The following is a 22,358-nucleotide window of genomic DNA, read 5'->3' as shown; positions in this document are numbered from 1 at the left end:
ATGAAGGGTGTGAAGAAGGGGACCGGCACGGGGGGCCACGCCGGGCTGTGTGTGAGACTGCTGGCCGTCGCTGTGCTGTGGGGGTCCGACCTCGGGGGGCCGGGCGTAGGAGGGGGGGGCCACGTTGGCGTCGCGGCCCAGGCCACCGAGAGGAGGGTGCTGGCACACATCCCCGGCGACATCATCATAGGCGCGCTGTTCTCTGTCCACCACCAACCCCCCGCTGACAAGGTACCCCGCTTTGTGTGTGTGTGTGTGTGTGTGTGTGTGTGTGTGTGTGTGTGTCACTGTGGGAAATTGTGAGCTGATTATTCGTATGCGTGTGTGTGATGTATTTGGTATGATTGTGCTTGCTTGCTTGCGTGTGTGTGTGTATTTATTATGGTTGTTCTTGCTTTCATGTGTGTGTGTGTGTGTGTGACTGTGGGACATTGTGAGCTGTGTGTGTGTGTGTGTGTGTGTGTGTGTGTGTGTGTGTGTGTGCGCTTGTATGCACGTGTGTGTGTGTGTGTGTGTGTGTGTGTGTGTGTGCATGTGTGCGTTTGCGTGTGTGTGTGTGTGTGTGTGTGTGTGTGTGTGCATGTGCGCGTTTGCGTGTGTGTGTGCGTGCGTTTGCGTGTGTGTGCGTGTGTGTGTGTGCGTGTGTGTGTGTGTGTGCGCGACTCCAGGTCCATGAGCGTAAGTGCGGGGCGGTGAGGGAGCAGTACGGCATCCAGAGGGTGGAGGCCATGATGCACACGCTGGACCTGATCAACGCAGACCCCACCCTGCTGCCCAACATCACGCTGGGCTGTGAGATCAGGTCAGCCCCCCGCAGGGCCAGGGAGCTGGAGCTGGACTACAGTCTGTACAATCTGTACAGTCTGTACAGTCTGTACAGTCTCAAAGGGTTCATGATACAACAACCAGTGGCGGAGCCAGAGGGGCGGCCGGGGTGGCACTGGCCACCCCTGGAACCCGATTGGCCACCCCAGGTGCCACCCCTCCCGCGTTCGACAATCGCGTCCGCCCCCCCCCCCCCCCCCCCCCCACGACGACAATCGCGATCGCCCCCCGTTGACAATCGCGTCCGCACCCCCCCCCCGCCCCCGTTGACAATGGCGTTCGCCCCCCCCGGTCGACAATCGCGTCCCCCCTATAAAAGCCTTGGCCACCCTCTTGCCACCCCTTGAAAAAAAGTCTGGCTCCGCCACTGCCCAGAACCATAAGCCCTCTCCATGAAACACAATAAATAGATATATAAATATGTTGATATATATATATATATAAAGAAAATCAATGTATCCTCGGACAGCCCGACCATATTCGCTCCACTCATCAGGTCGGGAGAGTCGGCAGTGTGTCTGTTGTGGGGAGATGTCAGTTCAACCTTACTTTGGCGAGCCTCAGGCAGTCGGCTCCCTAGTGCCTTATTTCCAAAGTAAACACCATTAGCTTTAGTCAGCTTTAGTCGGCTTCAGTCACTGCTACCGTTCACATTGAAGTAAAAACCTTTTTGCGTAAGAAAAAAAGTATTTTTAAAGCAGCATAGATATTGATATGGTAATACAGCCAAAAGGTCAAAAGCAGCGCTGCACGGTGACCACTCGCCGGGGTTCTCTGATTGGCCGACTCAATGTGGTTTTGAATCCGAGTTGCCCATGTAATTCTGGTTCCAGACTTACTGTATATCTCTCAACGTAAAAACTCAAGGTGAGCTTGTGGGATTCCGGCTGGAATCGCGAGGCCATCAGAGTCCAGCAGAACTCAAGTTTAAGTTTGATTAAGTAGATCCACCATGTGTAAATCCTTTACTACACATGTCCCTTCACTCCTGCCCTGCCTGACATCCCTCCACCAGCAGCCCCCCCCCCCCCCCACTGCGCGCCCCTCATCTCCTCTCATCTCCTCTCCTCTCCTCTCATCTCCTCTCCTCTCCTCCCCCCGTAGGGACTCGTGCTGGCACTCTGCCGTGGCTCTGGAGCAGAGCATCGAGTTCATCCGGGACACGCTGGTGTCCAACGAGGAGGAGGAGAGCCAGGCCAAGTGCGCCGGCGAGGACGGCCCCGTGGTGCTGCAGTCCAAGAAGCCCATCGTGGGTCTGATCGGACCCGGCTCCAGCTCCGTCGCCATCCAGGTTCAGAACCTCCTCCAGCTGTTCAACATCCCGCAGATAGCTTACTCGGCCACCAGCATGGACCTCAGCGACAAGGTCAGAGCCCGGCCAACGGTTTCACCCGCTCACCTTACACACGCGTTGAGTTTCCTGCTCAGGTGGGGATCATTGAACGTGTTCTGCTGGAGATTACGACGCTTTTGTATTTGTGTCGAGGCTTTGAAACTATTCCTTACTCTGAGCGCACGTCTCACATGTTTCTTGTCTTATTGACACGTAACTATATATCGTGATGTATCTTTGAAGATTCTGTGTGAAATGGGCTGGATACCATGCCCGGCATAACTGGTCTTGTCTCTTTTCTCCTGGTTCAGAGAAGCTGAACCAGGAGAAATATAATTGATATAATTCTAACGAATGAATGAATAATGAATAGTGAAAGAACGCAGGACCAATGACCGAACCGACGAATACAAACAGATACAGACGCACACTACTGTTACAAAAAGCATTTTTCACACGGATCCCCTCTCCACGCTCCACGTGTCCAGAGCCTGTTCAAGTACTTCATGAGGGTGGTTCCGTCGGACGCCCAGCAGGCCCGAGCCATGGTGGACATCGTCAAGCGCTACAACTGGAGCTATGTGTCCGCCATACACACAGAAGGTGAGCTGGAGATTGGTGTGTGTGTGTGTGTGTGTGTGTGTGTGTGTGTGTGTGTGTGTGTGTGTGTGTGTGTGTGTTGGTGTGTTGCATGCGTGCATGTGTGTGCAGGAGGGTATGCATTCATGTGTGTGTATGTGTGTGTGTGTGTGTGTGTATATGTGAGCGTGTGTGTGTGTGTGTGTGTGTGTGTGTGTGTGTGTGTGTGTGTGTGTGTGTGTGTGTGTGTGTGTGTGTGTGTGTGTTTGAAGAAGGGACAGCCTCACACACAGATGACATCGTTCTGTTCATCCACGGAGAACAGCTTGCACTCCTCAACAAGGGAGCTAAATCTGACTTTGCCGTGTTTTTTTCCCCCTTTCTTCATATTTCTTCCTTTTTCTTTATATATTTCCCTCTTTCACTTTTATTTATTTCATTTATACACCTTGGGTACACCTCCGGTGTCCCAGATTCCTCACGGTTATATCACTTGATTTAGCTGTTGTTTAGCTTTGTTATGAAGGTCCATGTTAAAGGGATTATTTTACCACCGGGTGGGATATTGACAAGCCCTTGCAAGCTGTTTAAAAATGGATCACTCATGGGCGCATCTAGCCACAGCTATGGTAAAAAGATCCCCCTGCTCAGTTGGTACGGTCCACTGTGTTTACTAGCGGATTGGTTCTTTTTATTATACACCTGGGTGATGGCTAATCAACATCACACCTGGTGATGGAACAGGCACTCTTTAAAGACGACTTTAGCTCTGCAGTGTTCGCTGACCGGCCTGTTTCATGAGCTAGCAGTGACATAGTGCGACTTGAAGGACAAAAGCGGTCTGGATGAAGCCATTGTTGCCAGCCGTTTGTATCAGATTCTGCCAAAAAGCCTTAAGGCTTTGTGCACCTGCCAGTATGGAGTACGAAAAATAGACATCAAATTGGCAAGTACAGTAGGAATAAATCAGAGTAGAAAGAGCAGAGTGCTACTGCTATTCTTTACCATCAGGACAGGCATGTTCACACACAATTATCTGAGGCAGAATCGATTTTTTTATTCTGGTAAAGGATGTTTCAGTGAAGCCAGGAGAGACGATTAAGGTGTTTCGGTCCAGACCAATACTGTCCTTCAAGGGGCCAGGATGAGAGGATAACTTGAAAACATAACTCAGCGACTGTAGCTGTTAGCAGTCGAAGAAACAGCAATCTGATGGCATCTCAATTGTTATATAAACCACCAGACTCCGGGACTAGGTAACTAGGCAGCGTGCCTCATAATTCCCCATCGGGGGCATTGCTCCACGCGGCCCGGTGATATCCGAGGCTCTGACCTGTTGAAAGAGACAACACTCAATCTGGTGACTCAGCGTCAGGAGCGGTGTAAACACTCGGTCTCAAAAGGGCGAGGGGGGCAAGCGTCCGCCCACAGCGAGTGGCCCTGAAACACTGTGCGTCATCGACAGAGACACAAAGAAGCAGGAAGAGGAAACGCATTTCATTCAGCGGAGTCAAAGATGTCACCCGTTCAGGGCTCTTGTCAATCGACCGCATTCAACACTCACACACAGACAAACACATGTGCACGCACGCACGCACACACACACACACACACACACACACACACATATATCCTATGTACCATCTCTCCTGAATATTAATATTCATACAGCTGTATCTAGGACATCATACGGTGCTGTGTAACGCTGCTGGTGATTGGCAGGTTTATGCCCACTTGGTCTGGGACCTTCTGGGCGGCGGGAGTGTGTGCCTGTTCATTGGCTAGGGATCTCCTGTCCGAGCCAGCTGTTCACGGTCCAAACGCATACCTTACACACAACGCATACCTTAAGACCAAAGCGTGAATCTCAATTCGTATTTTTAGCGCAACCCAAAAGAGCTATAGCATCGTATTGTTTTTAGCTGCGCGAGGCACCATGGTGGGAATGTAGCACGGCTTTTCTTTATATATAAGCACAAAGGAAGGGACAAAACAAGGGTATATGTTCAAATAAACATGGCACGTGATGTGCAGGAGAGGTTAGGATCCCCAAGGGCTTATCATCAAAACCTCCCCTCTAGGATTTACTAGAGTTTACCCTCATACTATGGACGTTTGGTTCACTATGAACGTTTGGTTCACTATGGACGTTTGGTTCACTATGGACGTTTGGTTCACTATGGACGTTTTTTACTCGCTGCTTTTCTCTATCAACAAGTCAAACAACGTTGGGGAGGGGACAGGCTCAGGGAGCATGGAATGACATGATATTGTTTCCTATTATCTTGTGTTATGTTATGTTATGTTTTGATTCTCAAGGCAGTCCCCACCCTCACCAACAGTGACGCCTGGAGATAACTAAATAAAGAAGGAACATAACAATCACACGACACATGGGAGAATCTGTGCTACAATTTCTTGGTTGTATTTCTGTCATGTGATCACTTGACTCAAACACTAAGCTGTGTGTGTGTGTGTGTGTGTGTGTGAGAGAGAGAGAGAGAGAGAGAGAGAGAGAGAGAGAGAGAGAGAGAGAGAGAGAGAGAGAGTGTGTGTGTGTGTGTGTGTGTGTGTGTGTGTGTGTGTGTGTGTGTGTGAACCGGATTTAGAGGGGGATTTAAAGACAGATCTTCCATGCCAAGGGTTGCTATACTAACGACAGAAAGAAAACAAGAGCTAATCAGGTTACTGCATGTTTACATGTCTCACATGTTTCTCACAAGCCTCATTCGTTGATCGGGACTAGCGTCGATCTGGTTGAGACGGGCTGGAGATTAGAAAAGGATTGTGACCTTCTCAGCTCCAGGAAGAGGAGTACAAAGAATTTAGCCAGAAACTCTTTTGCCAATAAGAGACGGCCTTCAACACACCGAATCACCTCATCTTAAAAAATACTGGATGAGCCATTCGTAGGCGTACGTGTTTTTTTTCTCTGTGCGTGTGTGACAGTTCTTTGCAGCGAAAAGATGAATTATTCTCCGTGTTAAACCTTGTCATGCTGCCAGTCTGAGGTTCCTTTTTTTCCTTCTAAGCAACAGAAAGTGGGTGACCTGCTTCCAGAGAAAACGGGGGATTGTACCCCAGCTGGGTTGTGTAACACATCAGATTCTGGGGCATTGGGTTGGCAGGTTGTGTGTGTGTCTGTGTGTGAGTGTGTGTGTGTGTGTGTGAGTGTGTGTGTGTGTGTGTGTGTGTGTGTGTGAGTGTGTGTGTGTGAGTGTGTGTTTGTGTGTGGTGTGTGTGTGTGTGTGTGTGTGCGTGCGTGTGTGTGTGTGTGTGTGTGTGTGTGTGTGTGCGTGCGTGTGCGCGTGCGTGTGTGTGTGTGTGCAAGTCTCTGTGTGTGTTTGGGCATGCTGGATGTATTTTTATCAGTGTGTGATCATATTAAGTATCTTGAATCCTTATCCACTCACAAGATGAAGAACATTTTGATATGTAGTCTCAGCTATGTCCATCTGTCCACTGTAGCATTATGGAGAGTGAAGACATATTCAAAGCACATAGTGATGTTGTTGATGTTGTTGATGATGATGATGATGATGATGATCTAATTCCCTCCTGCTTGTTTGCCGTCTGTGGAAGTAATCACATTTTACTTCCACGCTTTACAATACGGGTACTATAATGAGCGTTAGTTATTGCAGTACTCATCATAATTACATAGCATTAGCATAGTGGTTAGGTTAATTAGTCTGTGATTACTAGACACGGTAGTAACCCGCTGATTAACCGTAAATGAATGAACATCACGACACATAAACCCAACGTTAGTTCATGGTAAAATAATAAGCACCCTTATTGTAAAAGCGTGGCCATCTTATTTCTCTGGGCTGCTTATTTTACATCACTCATGTTGCTTATCTCTCCCCCTCCTCCCCCCCCCCCCCCCCCCCCCCCACTCCCATCGCCAGGCAACTACGGCGAGAGCGGCATGGAGGCATTTAAGGACATGGCGGCCGAGGAGGGGATCTGCATCGCCCACTCGGACAAGATATACAGCAACGCCGGCGAGCAGAGCTTCGACAAGCTGCTGGACAAACTGCGCGGCCACCTGCCCAAAGCCAGGGTGGTGGCCTGCTTCTGCGAGGGCATGACCGTCAGAGGCATCCTGATGGCCATGAGACGCCGTCACCTGGTCGGGGAGTTCCTGCTGGTGGGCAGGTACGACGGAGCCACGCCCCCCCCCTTCCCTTCGGAAGCGGTCGATTGAGGTCTTTTGATGTTGACTCTATGCACACACACACACACACACACACACATGCACGCAGACTCAGGGGTTCCCTATCCCACCAGAGGTAAAGGCAGATGTCTTGGTGGTGTGTTCCCCTTGGAGTTGTTGGTCTACTGGGGTCGGCTTAGCTCAGGAGGTAGAGCAGGTTGACTTGGAACCGTGATGGTTGCTGGTTCGATGCCCGGCTCCTCCTAGTGTCGATGTGTCCCTGAGCGAGACGCTTACCCCTGACTGCTCCTGACGAGCTGCGCTGTCGCCTTGCGTGGTCGACTCTGCCGTCGGTGTGTGTTAACTGTTGTAAGATGATTTGGATAAAAGTGTCTGCTGAATGTAAACGTCTACCTGAGCAGTTCAGGGTTTTAGGGGCGCAGAGCAGAACGTTCCACTGGAATGTTCTAGTGGAACATCCCAGTGAAGCATTCCAGTGAAATAGGATTAGCAGCTTTCTGGAGAAAGACGTTTCGGGGACAATGATCCCCATAAGGGGTCAAGGGTCCATGGGGTATGTGAGCGGAATGTTCTGGTTGGTCGACATATTAAGTTTTTGATTATGCTTTGTTGTACTTACAAAAACAAAAGTTATGACTTCATAGAAAAAGTACAGAGTAAAATCTGAATGCAAAATACAATATTTATAATGGAAATATTAACATAGTTTATATGTGTTTGCTGATTTCGGCTGATCAATTAAATTGAGACCGGAAACAGAATTACTACTCAGCTTCTTCAGTTTTAAGTTCTCATACCACCATAATGTTAATAATGATACTGCATGATATTAGAATCCTTTCTGGTCGGCTGTTGATGATTGGTGGTGTCCCAAGCTGCTAAGACAATGCATGTTGGTAAACACTGCTATGACACTCATAACGACATGCAGACAAATAACGGCTGTGCGGTCGGTCTGAACGGCGGTGCTGCCCGATTATCACAGCTGTAAGCCAAACGGGTCTCCTTTAAGAGCCTCTCAAAAGAAGTGATTCATAGAAAACGTTTGTTAAAGTGACGGCTTTAAATGAACAGCCTGGCAGCACACTGAAATAAGTTGATCCTTTGTCATTATTTCTAAATCGAGGAAAAACAGGAGGTTTTTTGTCCTATTTATGGATTCATTATTACGCCGTGCAGCACCATACAGAACAGTTCACTCTTTGTCTTTTCATCAGATGCATCTTCCTCACCACAATCACCCTCATCATCATCACCATCTCGTCCGTGGGACATTAAGCAGGTATGTACCGTATCTTCATGCCATGACATACATTTCTCTATGTCGACGTTGCCCTATGTGTATGATCTAGTCAAAGTCTGCTCCCAGATGACATCCAAATCGAGACTAAAGGGTGGCGCTTTATGAGTGTTTAATATAAAGACCTTTAATCCTGCTTAATCCAACCTGGGGAGGCAATTTTCTATTCCTAAAAGGAATTACCACGACTTGAAAGGCGGTATCCACAGCCCCGTTTTATTGAAACGACAGACTGTTGGTGTGGTGGCGGGGGAGGGGTGTGTGTGTGTGTGTGTGTGTGTGTGTGTGTGTGTGTGCGTGCGCGTGTGTGTGTGTGTGTAGCGTGGATGGATGAATAAAAAAAGGAGTCCAATATTAAGGCGGGGATTGAGAGAGCAGGAGCGTTTTAATCAAACTGAAAATAAGGTGTTTTATTTTAAGGCTTGCCGGTCCCCGGTGCGGCTTGAACGCCGCTCCTTATTAGGAGCCCCATGTAGGCTGTCGCTCACCGTCTGACGGCAGGAAACAGAAACGTAACCTTGAACTACATACCGCAGGCGTCCCCGCCGGTGGGCTGCACACGCCGCACGCCGCCTCCCTCGTGTTCTCCCCTCGCCGCGCGGCGCTCGCCTCGTTCAGACCTTCAATCAGATTTGTGTCTGACGGTTTCTCTCTCGTGTTGAAAATGTACCGATAAAAAATGGAAAGGTTATTAATCCTCGGATTGAATTAGCTAGTGTTAACTCTTACGTTTATGTCGAACTGATACGTTGTTATTGTAATTAAAATTAATTTATAGGATCGCAAATACACACACACAGCTTGTTCAAGTTAACATTTATGGCTCTACACTCTCACAGTCGCCAAGCTGCAGTCTTATGCCTCGGTGCCAGTGATTAACACACACACACACACACACACACACACGCTCACACGCTCCCTCCCACTCACATTGTCTTCTATCCTCATATTCCCGCTGTCTTCCCACTCAATCTTTCATTCTTTCCTTTGCTAATGTGGAAGGCAGTAGACCGCATTCACTTGAGTGATTGTTTTGGTTACAAAGCAACGCCGTCCTCACCCTGTCATCGCTCATTGAATTTTCTTTTATCTCCTTTGGAATAATTTCAATTTCAATCATTTCAATCTTTTGCCAGGATTATCACAACTCCAACAACGGTTTCGGTGACAAGGGGCTATTAGGCTTTGTTCCGTTCTGTTGAATTATATCCGTTCTGTCACACGTACGCATTATAGGTGCATGAGTCCTCCACACGCCGCTGGGAGGTCTCCGATGAGAGGCCTCTGAGGGCCACTTCAGTGTCCACTTGTAGCTCTGCAGTGTGATCTGGTAAAAACAAGTTGGATGTACTACAGGGTTTGAATTAAAGTCCACCATGGCTTGTGTGTGTGTGTGTGTGTGCGTGTGTGCGCGTGTGTGTGCGTGTGTGCGTGTGTGTGTGTGTGTGTGTGTGTATGAATGTGTGTGTGTGTGTGTGTGTGTGTGTGTTTACATGGGCTTGTGTGTATATGTGTGTGTGTGCAATGCCGGTTGGAAGTGATTTTACTGCAGCGCTTACATTGCAGTCGCCCGTGGTGTGTGTGTGTGTGTGTGGGGCGCCTATAAGTGCATGAGTCCTCCACAAGCAGCGCTTACGTTCCCGCCGACCGGGCTCCGTTGTGTGTGGACACATATAGGTGCACGACTGCGTGCGTGTGTGTGCGTGCGTGCGTGCGTGTTGTGCGTGTATGCGCATGGCTGCGTGTGTGTCTGTGTGCGTCTGTGCAGGGCGCAGCGAGCGCCACGTTGCCCTGGCGGGTCAGAGCGTGGGATGCACAGCTCTGGTCGACGAGTGATTCAAACTATTCCGGACTGCAGCCGTCCACGCTTTTCGTAATCCCTCTCTTCTCTCCCCGCCTGGTTCTACCGATCGCTGCATCGCGGCCGCTCCTCTAAGGCTGCGTTACGAAACAAAGGGAGAACAGAGGCATGCCACAGAGCCCGCCCACACCGCTGTTGTGTAACGCTCATGCTCTTTAAGTTGAGCTAAGTTATAATATCATCACTTTTTTTTTCTGCCGGAGCCCACTTCCTTGGTGACACAATCTCTTGATTGTGTGTGTGTGTGTGTGTGTGTGCATGTGTGTGCGTGAATGTCTTCCTGTGTGCATGCATGTGTGAGTGTGTGCCTTTGTGTGTGTGTGCGTGTGTGTGTGGTTGTGTTTATGTGTGCGTCCACCTACAAGTGTTCATGTGAGAGAGAGTGTGTGTGTGTGTGTGTGTGTCTGTGTGCGTGTGTGTGTGTGTGTGTGTTTGCATGCGTGTGCAGGGACGTGTGTGTGCATGCATGCTTGTGCCTGTATGTCTGCGTATGTGTGTGTGTGTGTGTGTGTCTGTGTGTGTGTGCATGTGTGTGTGTGTGTGTGTGTGTCCACCTACAAGTGTCTTACACTCGTGGGTGGATATGACTCTTTCTTCCATCATTCCGTGCGGTCTTAGCCACGTTATAATTAAACACTGCTCATATCTCCGGAGTACCAACAGGAATCCCAATTATTGAGCCAATTTCTCCTTTGAGCAATCTCCAACTTTATCTTTCAACTTAGCACAACTAGCATCATACTCCATTTCCAGTGTTTAAACATAGCAAAATAAGTACTGTGTTCATAATCCCTATTCCATCCCTGCACCTTACGCATGCTGCCATGTTTGTATTGTGATGAGGTCGCCATGGTAACAAGGAAAACATTGTGGAAACGCAGTCATGCAATTAAGTCTTTCAACCAAATGTGTTGACCGTGGTTTCCCTCTGTGGGCTCCCGCTCCCTCCCTCCCTCCCTCCCTCCCCCCCCCCCCCCCCCTCCCTCCCCCAGCGACGGCTGGGCAGACAGGTCCGACGTCACCGACGGTTACCAGAGAGAGGCCGCGGGGGGCATCACCATCAAGCTCAAGTCGGCCTACGTCACCTGGTTCGACGACTACTACCTGAACCTGAAGCCCGAGACCAACCTGAGGAACCCCTGGTTCCCCGAGTTCTGGCAGCACCGCTTCCAGTGCGGGCTGCGGGGCTTCCCGCAGGAGAACGCCGCCTTCAACCGCACCTGCGACTGTAAGCACCGCCACCAGCAGGCTCAATGAGGAGAAGAAGAAGAAGGATACGTTTTGTTTCAGGGTCACCCGTTCAAAACGTTCACAGGGTCGCCTAACAGTTTGGACAAGCAAAAACAAGTTAAAAACAGGCAGATGTAATTTAAACAAACACATTTTAAAAATATATATATAACAACATATATAACAATATAAACAATGCAGCATATTCATTCCATTGGCTGGTGGGTGGAGTTAATAATAACAATAATAATAAATTGGACTTAGCTTGGACTATAGCGCTTTTCTCTTACTCAAAGCGGGATAGAAGTGGGATAGGCCAGTCTGAACAGGTGGGTTTTGATAGAGTTTGGTTTTAAAGGTGGGGAGAGACGCTATAGTACGGATGTATAGTTTAACAGGGTGGGAGAGACGCTATAGTACGGATGTATAGTCTAACAGGGTGGGAGAGACGCTATAGTACGGATGTATAGTCTAACAGGGTGGGAGAGACACTATAGTACGGATGTATAGTCTAACAGGGTGGGAGAGACGCTATAGTACGGATGTATAGTCTAACAGGGTGTTATAGTCTGAACAGGGTGGCAGAGTTCCAGAGGTGCTAAGCAGGCGTCGGGTTCCTCACTCTTCCAACTCACTCTGTTTCCCTCTCTTGCCGTCACACCGTATGGCGTTGGACCCTGGGCTAGTGTTAGCCTTACACTGGGGGGATGCGTTACGATATTCGAGATACAGTAGTTGTTTATTTCCACAGCAACAGGGTCGGTGGGTTTGGCTGGAGAACGGTTCAGCTCTGAGTGCACACAACAACCCACGGCCAGATACATAAACATATAGATGTTGAGAAAAACACAGTGGGTGACACAGAGCTCTACTGTATACACAACGGTAACCAGAGAAACAACATGCCGTTAACGCAGCGGTGGGATGGTGTGGGTCTGCCTGAGGAACCCATTAACAACGGCTTTACCTTAGATCAGGGGAAGCTTTGCCCCAAATTCACACAATTATGGGGATAACGATTCTATATCCCCCTAAAATCTCCTTAAATCCCCTTACATCCCCTTACAATACTGACGTAAACCTTGTTCGCATCAGCGAGTGTCAAGGTTTCTTGCGGTTGGCCCACGGCCGTGAATCTTTTCAAGTTGCTCGAGTTTAAGGGCCAAGAGAAGGGGTGAGTGGGCTGAGTTTAGGGGCCGAGAGAAGGGGTGAGTGGGCTGAGTTTAGGGGCAGAGAGAAGGGGTGAGTGGGCTGAGTTTAGGGGCAGAGAGAAGGGGTGAGTGGGCTGAGTTTAGGGGCCGCTAGCCCCAGGCTCCAGCCCTCGCTAGCCCCCACTTCCACTCTTGATAGCGTGGACATCCCTAGGGTTCTGAGTGTTCACTGTGAAAGCAAGCTAAACAACAACTCCTCCTCCTTCTCCTCCTCCTCCTCCTCCTCAGAGAGAGAGAGAGAGAGAGAGAGAGAGAGAGAGAGAGAGAGAGAGAGCGGGGGCTATGCCCTGATCGAGTCGGTCCCCGTTCGTCCACAGGGAGAGAGTCTCTGCGCCAGCAGTACGCGCAAGACACCAAGATGGGCTTCGTCATCAACGCCATCTACTCCATGGCGTATGGCCTGCACGCCATGCAGCAGTCCCTCTGCCCCGGGTATAAGGTAGGCCCCGTGCTACACACTTTCACACGATGCCCTAGCAGCGCAGCGCAGCACGCCGCCGCCGCCGACCGACCTCCAGGCTCACGTCCTGTGCCTTGCTCAAAGGGTCTATGCGGCGCCATGCGGCCCATCGACGGACGCAAGCTGCTGGAGTTCCTGATGAAGACCAACTTCACCGGCGTGTCCGGAGAGACGATCTGCTTCGACGCCAACGGGGACTCCCCCGGCCGGTGAGGGAAGGAAGGAGGGGAGGAAGGGAGGAATCGAGGAAGGGAAAGGAGAGAGGGAGGGACGGTTTGATTTCACGAGGGGTGTGGATTGTGCCTGTTTTTCGCCGGTTGCAGGTACGAGATCATGAACTTCAAGCACACGGGGAAGAGCGAGTACAGCTACATCCACGTGGGCAGCTGGGACCAGGGTGGCCTGAGGATGGACGACGACGAGATCTGGACCAACAACAGCGACATCATCCAGTCGGTGTGCTCGGAACCCTGCCAGAGGGCCCAGATCAAGGTAGCCGTGGAAACCGAGAGCGAGAGTGAGAACCCAAGAGACCCCCCCCCCCCCCCCCCCCCCCGTAGAACGGTCGGCTTGGCTCAGGAGCTAGAGCCGGGGCGGACTTGTAACCTGAAGGTTGCTAGTTCGATTCCCCCGGCTCCTTCTTGCCGGGGAAGTGTCGAGGTGTCCCTGAGCGAGACTCTAACCCTGACTGCTCCTGACGAGCTGGATGTCGCCTTGCATGGTGGACTCCGCCGTCGGTGTGTGAATGTGTGTATGAACACTTTCATCCAAACCGCCGCTTTGGATGAAAGTGTCTGCTAAATTCCCTACAATTGAAATGTCGAATGTAGCAGTCGTTTGTATATCATCGACCCGTAATCATATCATAGGGACTCGTTGGCTAACAATGACTTATGAGCAAGCGCCGGTATTGGGCTTTAGACGTGGACTGTCTGTTGCTGTGATGCCAGGACGGTCCCTCTTGTTGCTGAGAGCGTCGTCTCGTGTCTCCGCAGGTGATCCGTAAAGGAGAGGTGAGCTGCTGCTGGACCTGCACGCCCTGCAAGGACAACGAGTTTGTCTTTGACGAGTACACCTGTCGAGCATGTGTGCTAGGCTACTGGCCCACTGACGACCTCACCGGTACAACACACACACACACACACGCACACGCACGCACACACACACACACACACACACACACACCCTCCCTGTCTTGTATATCATCTCCTATGTTATTCGTGTTTGTTAATAGTGTTTATGTGTGTTCTACGGCTTGTCTTCATCCAAGCGCCATGAATCCTGTGCCATATGTTACTCATGATTTAATCCATATTAGATGTATAAAACGCAAGTTCAGCACCCAAGTTCAGATAAGAGACAGACAGAGGGTCTTAAGCATCCGTTAGAATCAAACTCCTCGTGGAGTTTGGAGGTTTCCTGCTCTTTCCCTGACCCCCACTTCCACCAACTTATCGTGAATAGAGATCTGCTCATTTCTCCTCCAAGCCTAAATGTGCCAAATTATCTGATACCGAACACGGATCACACACCACACACCCCCCCCCCCCACACACACACACACACACACACACACACAGACACACGCACACGCACACACACACGGCTATATATACGGCCCAGTAATGTGAATTATGTATGTCTTTCCTCTGCCCCAGGCTGCGAGCCAATCCCTGTCCAGTATGTCCGCTGGGGGGATCCAGAGCCAATCGCTGCCGTGGTCTTTGCCTGTCTGGGTCTCATGGCTACCCTCTTTGTAACATCAATCTTCATTAAGTAAAGCCTCAAGACTTTGTTCAACTTCTTGCTTCTGATACAAAACAGCTCACCCTTTTAATATAGCATTCGAAAATGTACAGTATAAATGTTAGAAATGATAGTATAGTATAGTATAAACAAAAAGTATAGTATAAACATAAAGGATAGTATAAGTATACATGATACAGAAGTAGATATGTCCACATTTGGGCCATTTAGGCCAACAAACTGCAATCCTTCGTGATCCTTGCTTCATATCTGAGACTGAAGGGGGTGTCCTGTGGTTTCCGTGTAAGGTTCTGGGACACCCCTGTGGTGAAGTCGTCCAGCCGTGAGCTGTGCTACATCATCCTGGCCGGGATCTTCCTGGGCTACCTCTGCACCTTCAGCCTCATCGCCAAGCCCCACGTGGTGCTCTGCTACCTCCAGCGGCTAGGCATCGGCCTGTCCCCCGCCATGAGCTACTCGGCCCTGGTCACCAAGGTACCTAGCCTGGCTGTTGCCAGACTCAAGCTCAATCCTAGATTGACACGTTGGTCTGGGGGAGGCTGCTGTCATTTTCTTCAGCACAAGAGGCGTGATCAACGGGCGGAGTTGAATTGACTCTGTACGCAATCGGCTGCTTGCCATCGTTTCCCTGTCGTCGTTGTGTTAAACCAGCCAATAGCGCGCCAGGGGGGGGAAAAGCCAACTTGGTGATTGGCTCCTGCAAAAACGTATCGAAACTAGAAAGAAATGTATTGCTCTTCTCCAGACCCTTCTGCAGGGCCAACTCAAATCGCCGGCAGAATGGGCGGGGCTACCCAGTCTACAAGGTACCGCCATAGGGAGGGGTTCTTCATGACTTCATGGGGAATGACGTTGTCTGCCTTTTGGTGGGAATACCACCAAGCATTGGGCTGGATTGTAATGTCCTTTTAAATTGAAGTTAAGCAGCTGACGGAAGTTAAGCCATCCGTCAGCTGTTAATGAGGGGAATGTGCTGAGAGAATATCTGTCTCGAGTTGACCGCGACAGCCTCTGTAGGAGCCAGATTTAAAATTTTTGACCGCTCCCGAATCACTTCTGACCAATCAGGGCATCTCTTCCCTGATTGGTTTGGGGAATCCACCTTGCCTGTCAATCACAGGTCTGGGAAATGCAACACTTCTCAATTGCGGGGAAAGGTAGGAAGGGCGTTTTTTTTCGGTTGCTTGTTTTCGAAATCTCGTGCTGTCCCGCTCTTTTTTTTCGGTCTCTCTCTCTCTCTTATCAACTCTCGATTCTTTACCTCCAGCAGCTGAAACGACCCGGGACACATCAATCAGGCTGCGTTTGTTAAGTGGCCTTGTGTGTTCCTCACGCAGACGAACCGCATCGCGCGGATCCTGGCAGGCAGCAAGAAGAAGATCTGCACCAAGAAGCCCCGCTTCATGTCGGCCTGCGCCCAGCTCATCATCGCCTTCATCCTCATCCTGCTGCAGCTGGGCATCATCGTGGCCCTGCTGGTCATAGAGCCCCCGCAGGTGTGTATGTAGACATCACAATACTCTGAAGAACAAGTCCCGCCTCCGAGGCTCCCGGTTCCCTCGGTCAAATGTCTATGGGAAATAACATGGGGTTTATGAATGATCGTACATAGCAAACTCTGTAGGTGTCGGAGAAGTAAAAGCTGCGTCACGTTTTGAACTACACACTTTTTCCATCTAGTTTCGACTGGCGTTTTGGATTGTCGGTGCCGTTAAAGTAACCCTAACCCTAACCCTAACGGTTATAAATGCTATTTTAACGGCACAGACAATCCAAAAAGCCAGTCGGAACTAGATGGAAAAAGTGTGTAGTTCAAAACGTGACGCAGCTTTTACTTCTCCGCCACCTACAGAGTTTGTTATGTACAATCATTCAAAAAAACGCATGTTATTTCCCATTTGACCAAGGGAACCGGGAGCCTCGGAGGCGGGACTTATTCTTCAGAGGTCTATGCATCATGGGATTTGTTGTTGGCAATACTCCACCATATCGAGAAAGAGAGAGAGAGAGAGAGAGAGAGAGAGAGAGAGCAGTAGTACTGTAAAAATCCTAAATCAACGTATTTATATATCGTGACCTCGACTAATGACGTCGTAAACGTTGTTTTGCCACATCTCGCATGATAAACACGGTTGCAACGTGTGTTGTGATTTACACACGACAATGTCTCCACTTTAATGACTAATCATTTCACGATTAATTACTAAACAACGACCCAAACACCACGACCCCCTCCCAGGTGATCTACGACTACCCCAGCATCCGGGAGGTGCACCTGATCTGCAACCTGACCACGCTGGGCGTGGTGGCGCCCCTCGGCTACAACGGCCTGCTCATCCTGAGCTGCACCTTCTACGCCTTCAAGGTGCCCCTCCACCCCACCCTGTCCCATTTACCCGCACCCCGACCCCCCCAACACACACACACACACACACACACAGAGAACACCGTGGTGGGGGAGTAGTTTGATTAGCCTTTAAAGATGAACCAAACCCCCTCACCCCTCAACTTAAAAAAATGCCCTGAGGTTTTTTTCATTCTGGGCATGGCGCCATGTGGAAAGGACCCAGGAGAGCTGTAGTACTGTTCAATCTAAATCAACATAAATATAAAGTAACCTAGGCTAATGGAACGTTTTGCAATGTCTTGAGTGAAAGAACCAAAGGACAAGAAAAAAAAAAGACGTTGACTCAGCTAACTAACTAACTAACTAACTAGCTAACTAACTAATTAACTTTCTTCTCCTTACTTTAGCATTTCGTTTAGCATTTTCCCTTAGCGTCTGCTTTTGATTGCATTCTTATTGTATTGTATATTATTTATTATTATCCTGTGTTTTACTGTCTACTGCTGCTGGGCTATTGCAGCAAACACATTTCTCCTACTGGGGATTAATAAAGTTGTATCGTATCGTATCGTAACATTATTATCTTAGAACGCTCCTATGCTTCCAAAACGGCGGCGGTCACTGCGATGTGACGTCACGACGTACGAGCCCTAAACCAGTCACCAAACGCTGCTTCCCCCCCCCCCCCCCCCCCCCCACAGACGCGCAACGTCCCGGCCAACTTCAACGAGGCCAAGTACATCGCCTTCACCATGTACACCACCTGCATCATCTGGCTGGCCTTCGTGCCCATCTACTTCGGCTCCAACTACAAGATCATCACCATGTGCTTCAGCGTCAGCCTCAGCGCCACTGTGGCGCTCTGCTGCATGTTCGCCCCCAAGGTGAGCCCCGGGGAGCACGGTGGGAAAGGTGCGCTCGGGTCAGCCACATCTGTAGAGCCACTTGATCACATGTGCTCCTCCTCACTGTACACCCTTTAAAGGCCAAGGAAAAACTGAAACAAATGAAATATTGTACTTCATCATACTACCTCATTCTGTTATTACCTCATTCTGTCTTCTCTTTTTTGCACTGTTTGTTTGTTATTTGCACTGTCTTCTCTTTTTGCACTATGTTTGTTTGTTGTTTGTTTTTGCACCACCACACCAAAAAGAATTCCTTGCATGTGTAAACATACTTGGCAATAAATAAGATTCTGATTCTGATTCTGATCTGAAAGGGCTGAATGGGGGTAGCATAAAACAAGCAAAAGTTAAAGGTCCCATGACATGCCACCAAGTCTGGTGTGATTAGCCGTTACAAGCTGTTTTGGAAATCAGCCCCTTAAGACATCACAGGTGTGTGTGTCTACCTAGATGTGTGACGGATAGATGAGCAACGTTTGCTACAGTCCCACTGGGTAGGCTGGTAGACTGATCTATCCAGCACACATCTAGGTGGACACGCCCACTTTCTGCCCCTTATGATGTCATAAGGGGCAGATATCCTATCTATCATATCCTAGCTATCTCTGTTGTATACGGGGAATGGGTTACCCTAGTGATTGTTAGTGCTTTGCACTTGGTTCTATGAACATCCTTACTGTACCGACAGCGATCTATTATTTCACCTTCTTCTGACAAACGTACTTACTGTACGTCGCGTTCGACAAAGCGTCTGCTAAACGCCCTGAATGTGAATGTGAATGTTATACTCTAATAACCTCCTGACTGGGTGTGACCAGGTGTACATCATGCTCGCCAAGCCGGAGAAGAACGTGCGGAGCGCCTTCACCACGTCCACGGTGGTGCGCATGCACGTGGGCGACGCCAAGACCGCCGCCAAGGCCGCCAAGCCCACCAGCAGCATGGCCAACATGTTCCGCCGCCGCGACTCCGGACAGGGCAACGTCAGGTACTGGACGGGCGCGGGACGGCGGGCGCGCGGGCCCCTCTCTCCCGCGTCATTCAGACCTGTCTGCCGTTCATTCATTCACTTGCCTGTCAGTTAGTGAAGAAGTCAGTGTCTCTCGCTCTCTCTCTCTTTCTCTTTCTGTGTGTATATCTTCTGTGTTCTCTCTCACGCGCACATAGAGACGCACACACAGAGCAAATATCTGAAGGCACAATTAAAACAGGAAATACTTAATTCGCACGGATATAACGTTCAATATTTGCACGGCCCTCCTGAAGGAGGGATGAAATGGGGCAGGTGACATGGGACAGAGCAACACGGGATGGAGACGCCTCACCAGAAGACGTCACGCTCCGCAAGCGTTGCCACGAATACGTTTCTATCGAACCCATCGTTTACTATGACTGAATTCCGACACACATATTCACAGCGCGTAACTCGAATGTCTTTCGAAAGTGTATTTTTTTTTTCTCCCCCTCAGCTATTAATCATTATTTAATAGCTCAGAGGAAACAATGACTGGATTGTCTGGAATGTACCTGGAGCTAAAAGCAGCCCGCTACATGTGGGTTAGCTATCCCCACAGGGACCCTCCATCCCCGTCGGAGCACTCTTTCTAGGGATAGGATGATGAAAGAGAGGGAGGCGGGGATGGTGGGGGAGGGGGTAACAGGGATGATTAGAAGGTGGTCCTGAGGGCGGTCCTCATTAGGATGCTTCCCGGTGTGATTCCGGGTCGATTCCGTGCGACAGATCCTGGGTTGGCAGTCAGCGCGCCGCGTGTGTGTTTCTTAGACATTTTCTCACACTTAGTCTTAGATACATGGATACAGTTTATCCAATTGTTGTACATAATCACACATAAAAACGGAGAATATCGCAATAAGTTACGTCTAAATTGCATTTATTTTACATCCTTCACACCCTCCACGATATGATTGTACACGCCTTACAACAACTTCATATATAACTTCATTTGGATATGTTCTACATGGAGTTAAGGTAGGAATGTGCTGTCCCCCATCCTGCTCAGCTCCAACGGGAAGTCTCTGACGTGGGCCCAGAACGAGCGCAGCCAGCAGCGGCCCAACCTGTGGAAGAGGATCTCCATCCACGTGAAGAAGACGGAGGAGCTGGAGGTCAACCACACCGCCATCATCAAGCCCTTCTCCAAGGGGCCCGACTCCCCCGCCGACACGGGCAGCCTCCACGTGGAGTACGAGGACGAGTCCCCGCTCACCACCTACCCGCCCTCCCCCCCGCCCTTCCACGCCCCGGCCCCTGGCGGCCTGCGCGACGACGGGCCACGGGGCCCCCAGGGCCCCCAGGGCAGGGAGGACGGAGGTGCAGCGGCGCACCAGCAGGCCCTGCCAGCGTATTCCCCCGGGACCCCCCAGACGCTCGGCCACAGGCTGCCCGAGAGCCGCGGAGGGGGGGTGGCGGCGGCGGCGGCGGCGGCGGCGGATCCGGGGGTCCCGGAGGAGCAGCTGGTGGACACCAGCGGGGTCGGCGTGGGGGACATCGGGGTGAGGATGCTGCCCGGGCAGCCCCAGTGCTCCACCATCATGGACCAGATCAGCAGCGTGGTGCACCGCTTCACCGCCAACATCAGCGAGCTCAACACCATGATGCTCCCGGGCTCGCCACCGGGGGGCGCCACCGGCGCGTGCGCCGCCGTCCCGGGACCTGGCACCTTCATCCCCGGCCCGGAGGCGGGCGCCTGCGGGCCGCCCCCGGCCGCCCTGATGCCCCGGGCGCGGCCGAGCGGCTCCGCCGTCACCGCGTACGCCCAGGTGTCGGCCAGCGGCGGCAGCAGCGCCGCCGCCGCCGCCGGCGATAACCCGCGACCGATGACGTACGAGCGCATGGCCGGGGTGTGCGCCAACGTCCGGAGGTCCAGGAATGCGGAGGAGCTGGTGACACTGACTCCCCCGTCCCCGTTCAGAGACCTGTCCACGGGCTCCAACAGCGACTCGCCGCCGCCGTCTCTCTCCCCGGGCTCTGAGGAGGACTACGACCAGCTGCTGCTGCGGCACTACACCCAGAGCTCGTCCTCCCTCTAGTCCGGCTCGCCTCTCGCAAGCGCCGCGGTTTAGCGCTGTCTCGCCGGAAAAATGGAACCCGAGAAGACACCGCTCAAGTGTTTTTTTGCATTCCCCAGAGATGATAGGGGTTTTCCCCAGTTTGTATTTCTGATTCTGAGTTGCCTCGTTTAGACATGAGACTATACACACGTAACCTTCATATGAACAGTAGGATGATGAAGGGTTTACGCCCGGTATTGTGAACCTATTCACCATGTGGTTGACTTTCTTCGTTATTGCTTTGTTTGTTCAACAGGAATGAGCTTGCCGACTTAATGAGATTTATAACAGTTTTACTTTTAGACTATTTGAAAAGCTAGACTTGCATGACAAGAGAGATGTCGTCACAACGTGATGTCAGTGCACCAATACCGGTTCTGATTAAAGATAGGATACTTTCCTCTTAAAACATGAAACTTCTGTTTGTTATTAAGCAGTCTAGCAGTTTACATTATGGATGTACTTGCGTTTAAACCATATACCTTTTTATATATATATAAAAGTGAAATAAATAAGCGTGTACTATTCTGTTTTTAAAACAGACTTTGACTAATGGCACTTCTGTTGTGGAAATGTTTTGTTTTTGTGTGGAGAAGATGCTCTTGCTGCTACCGTTTCTATTGATCACAGGAAGATAAACTTGCTAGCATAATGACTCAACCTACACAGCAGGAGAGAAAGGGAACATTTTGTGTTTCACAACACAGGGCGGCTGTGTGAAGTGTGCTTCCTTTTATTTCTCCGGAGAGATGAATGAATATCTATGTAAACGAGAAAAATCCATGTTAAAATGGCAAGAAACTATCTGAAAGTCACCGCATTTTTTTAGTGGACTCCATACATGTCAACATGTGGACATGGTTAAATGTAGAATGTATGTCTGACAGAACAAAGTGGACCAAAACAATGTTGCACCTCAGGATGTTTTGAACAAACTGTTATTAATTATTAATTATTACTTATTACGTGATGATTGCTTATATTAATATGTCTTTTCTTGGCTGAAATCATCAGATCAAAGTCAACCAGAACTTGCATGATGCCTTCATTTCCTTTTAATCGGGATAAGTTTTGTGTTGAGTAGTGTGTGTTTAAGTTGTTTTACATTTCAATCTGGTTATTGTATTCCGTTTCAGATAATGGGTTACATGAATGATATTAGTAACTGAATAGGGGTGGAAGTAGAAGTGAGGGTTTGCTTATGAGGAAGAGGAAGCCATTGTTCAGATATGAATCTCTCAAACCCTTGGTGTGTTATGCACAGATGGTGGTTATAAATGTTGCC

At 50.0% G+C, this 22,358-nt stretch overlaps 1 protein-coding gene across 1 annotated transcript; it reads left to right on the top strand.

The window, feature by feature from the left end:
• Positions 1-21,052, top strand: grm5a (glutamate receptor, metabotropic 5a; the record flags this gene model as incomplete). The annotated part of the gene is made up of 17 exons (XM_084474232.1): positions 1-231; positions 669-802; positions 1,930-2,191; positions 2,647-2,761; positions 6,649-6,898; positions 11,071-11,306; positions 12,837-12,958; positions 13,064-13,188; positions 13,303-13,471; positions 13,975-14,101; positions 14,638-14,755; positions 15,034-15,220; positions 16,084-16,242; positions 16,986-17,111; positions 17,795-17,977; positions 18,820-18,989; positions 20,023-21,052. The coding sequence occupies 17 exons, from the start codon at positions 1-3 to the stop codon at positions 21,050-21,052; spliced, it is 3,744 nt and encodes a 1,247-aa protein (XP_084330358.1).
• Between the last annotated feature and the right edge of the window lie 1,306 nt (positions 21,053-22,358).

Source organism: Micromesistius poutassou (genome assembly GCF_964030765.1).
Source record: "Micromesistius poutassou genome assembly, chromosome: 10".
Taxonomy (NCBI): domain Eukaryota; kingdom Metazoa; phylum Chordata; class Actinopteri; order Gadiformes; family Gadidae; genus Micromesistius; species Micromesistius poutassou.
The sequence above is the reverse complement of the archived record's forward strand: the minus strand, read 5'-3'. Positions and strand labels throughout refer to the sequence as shown.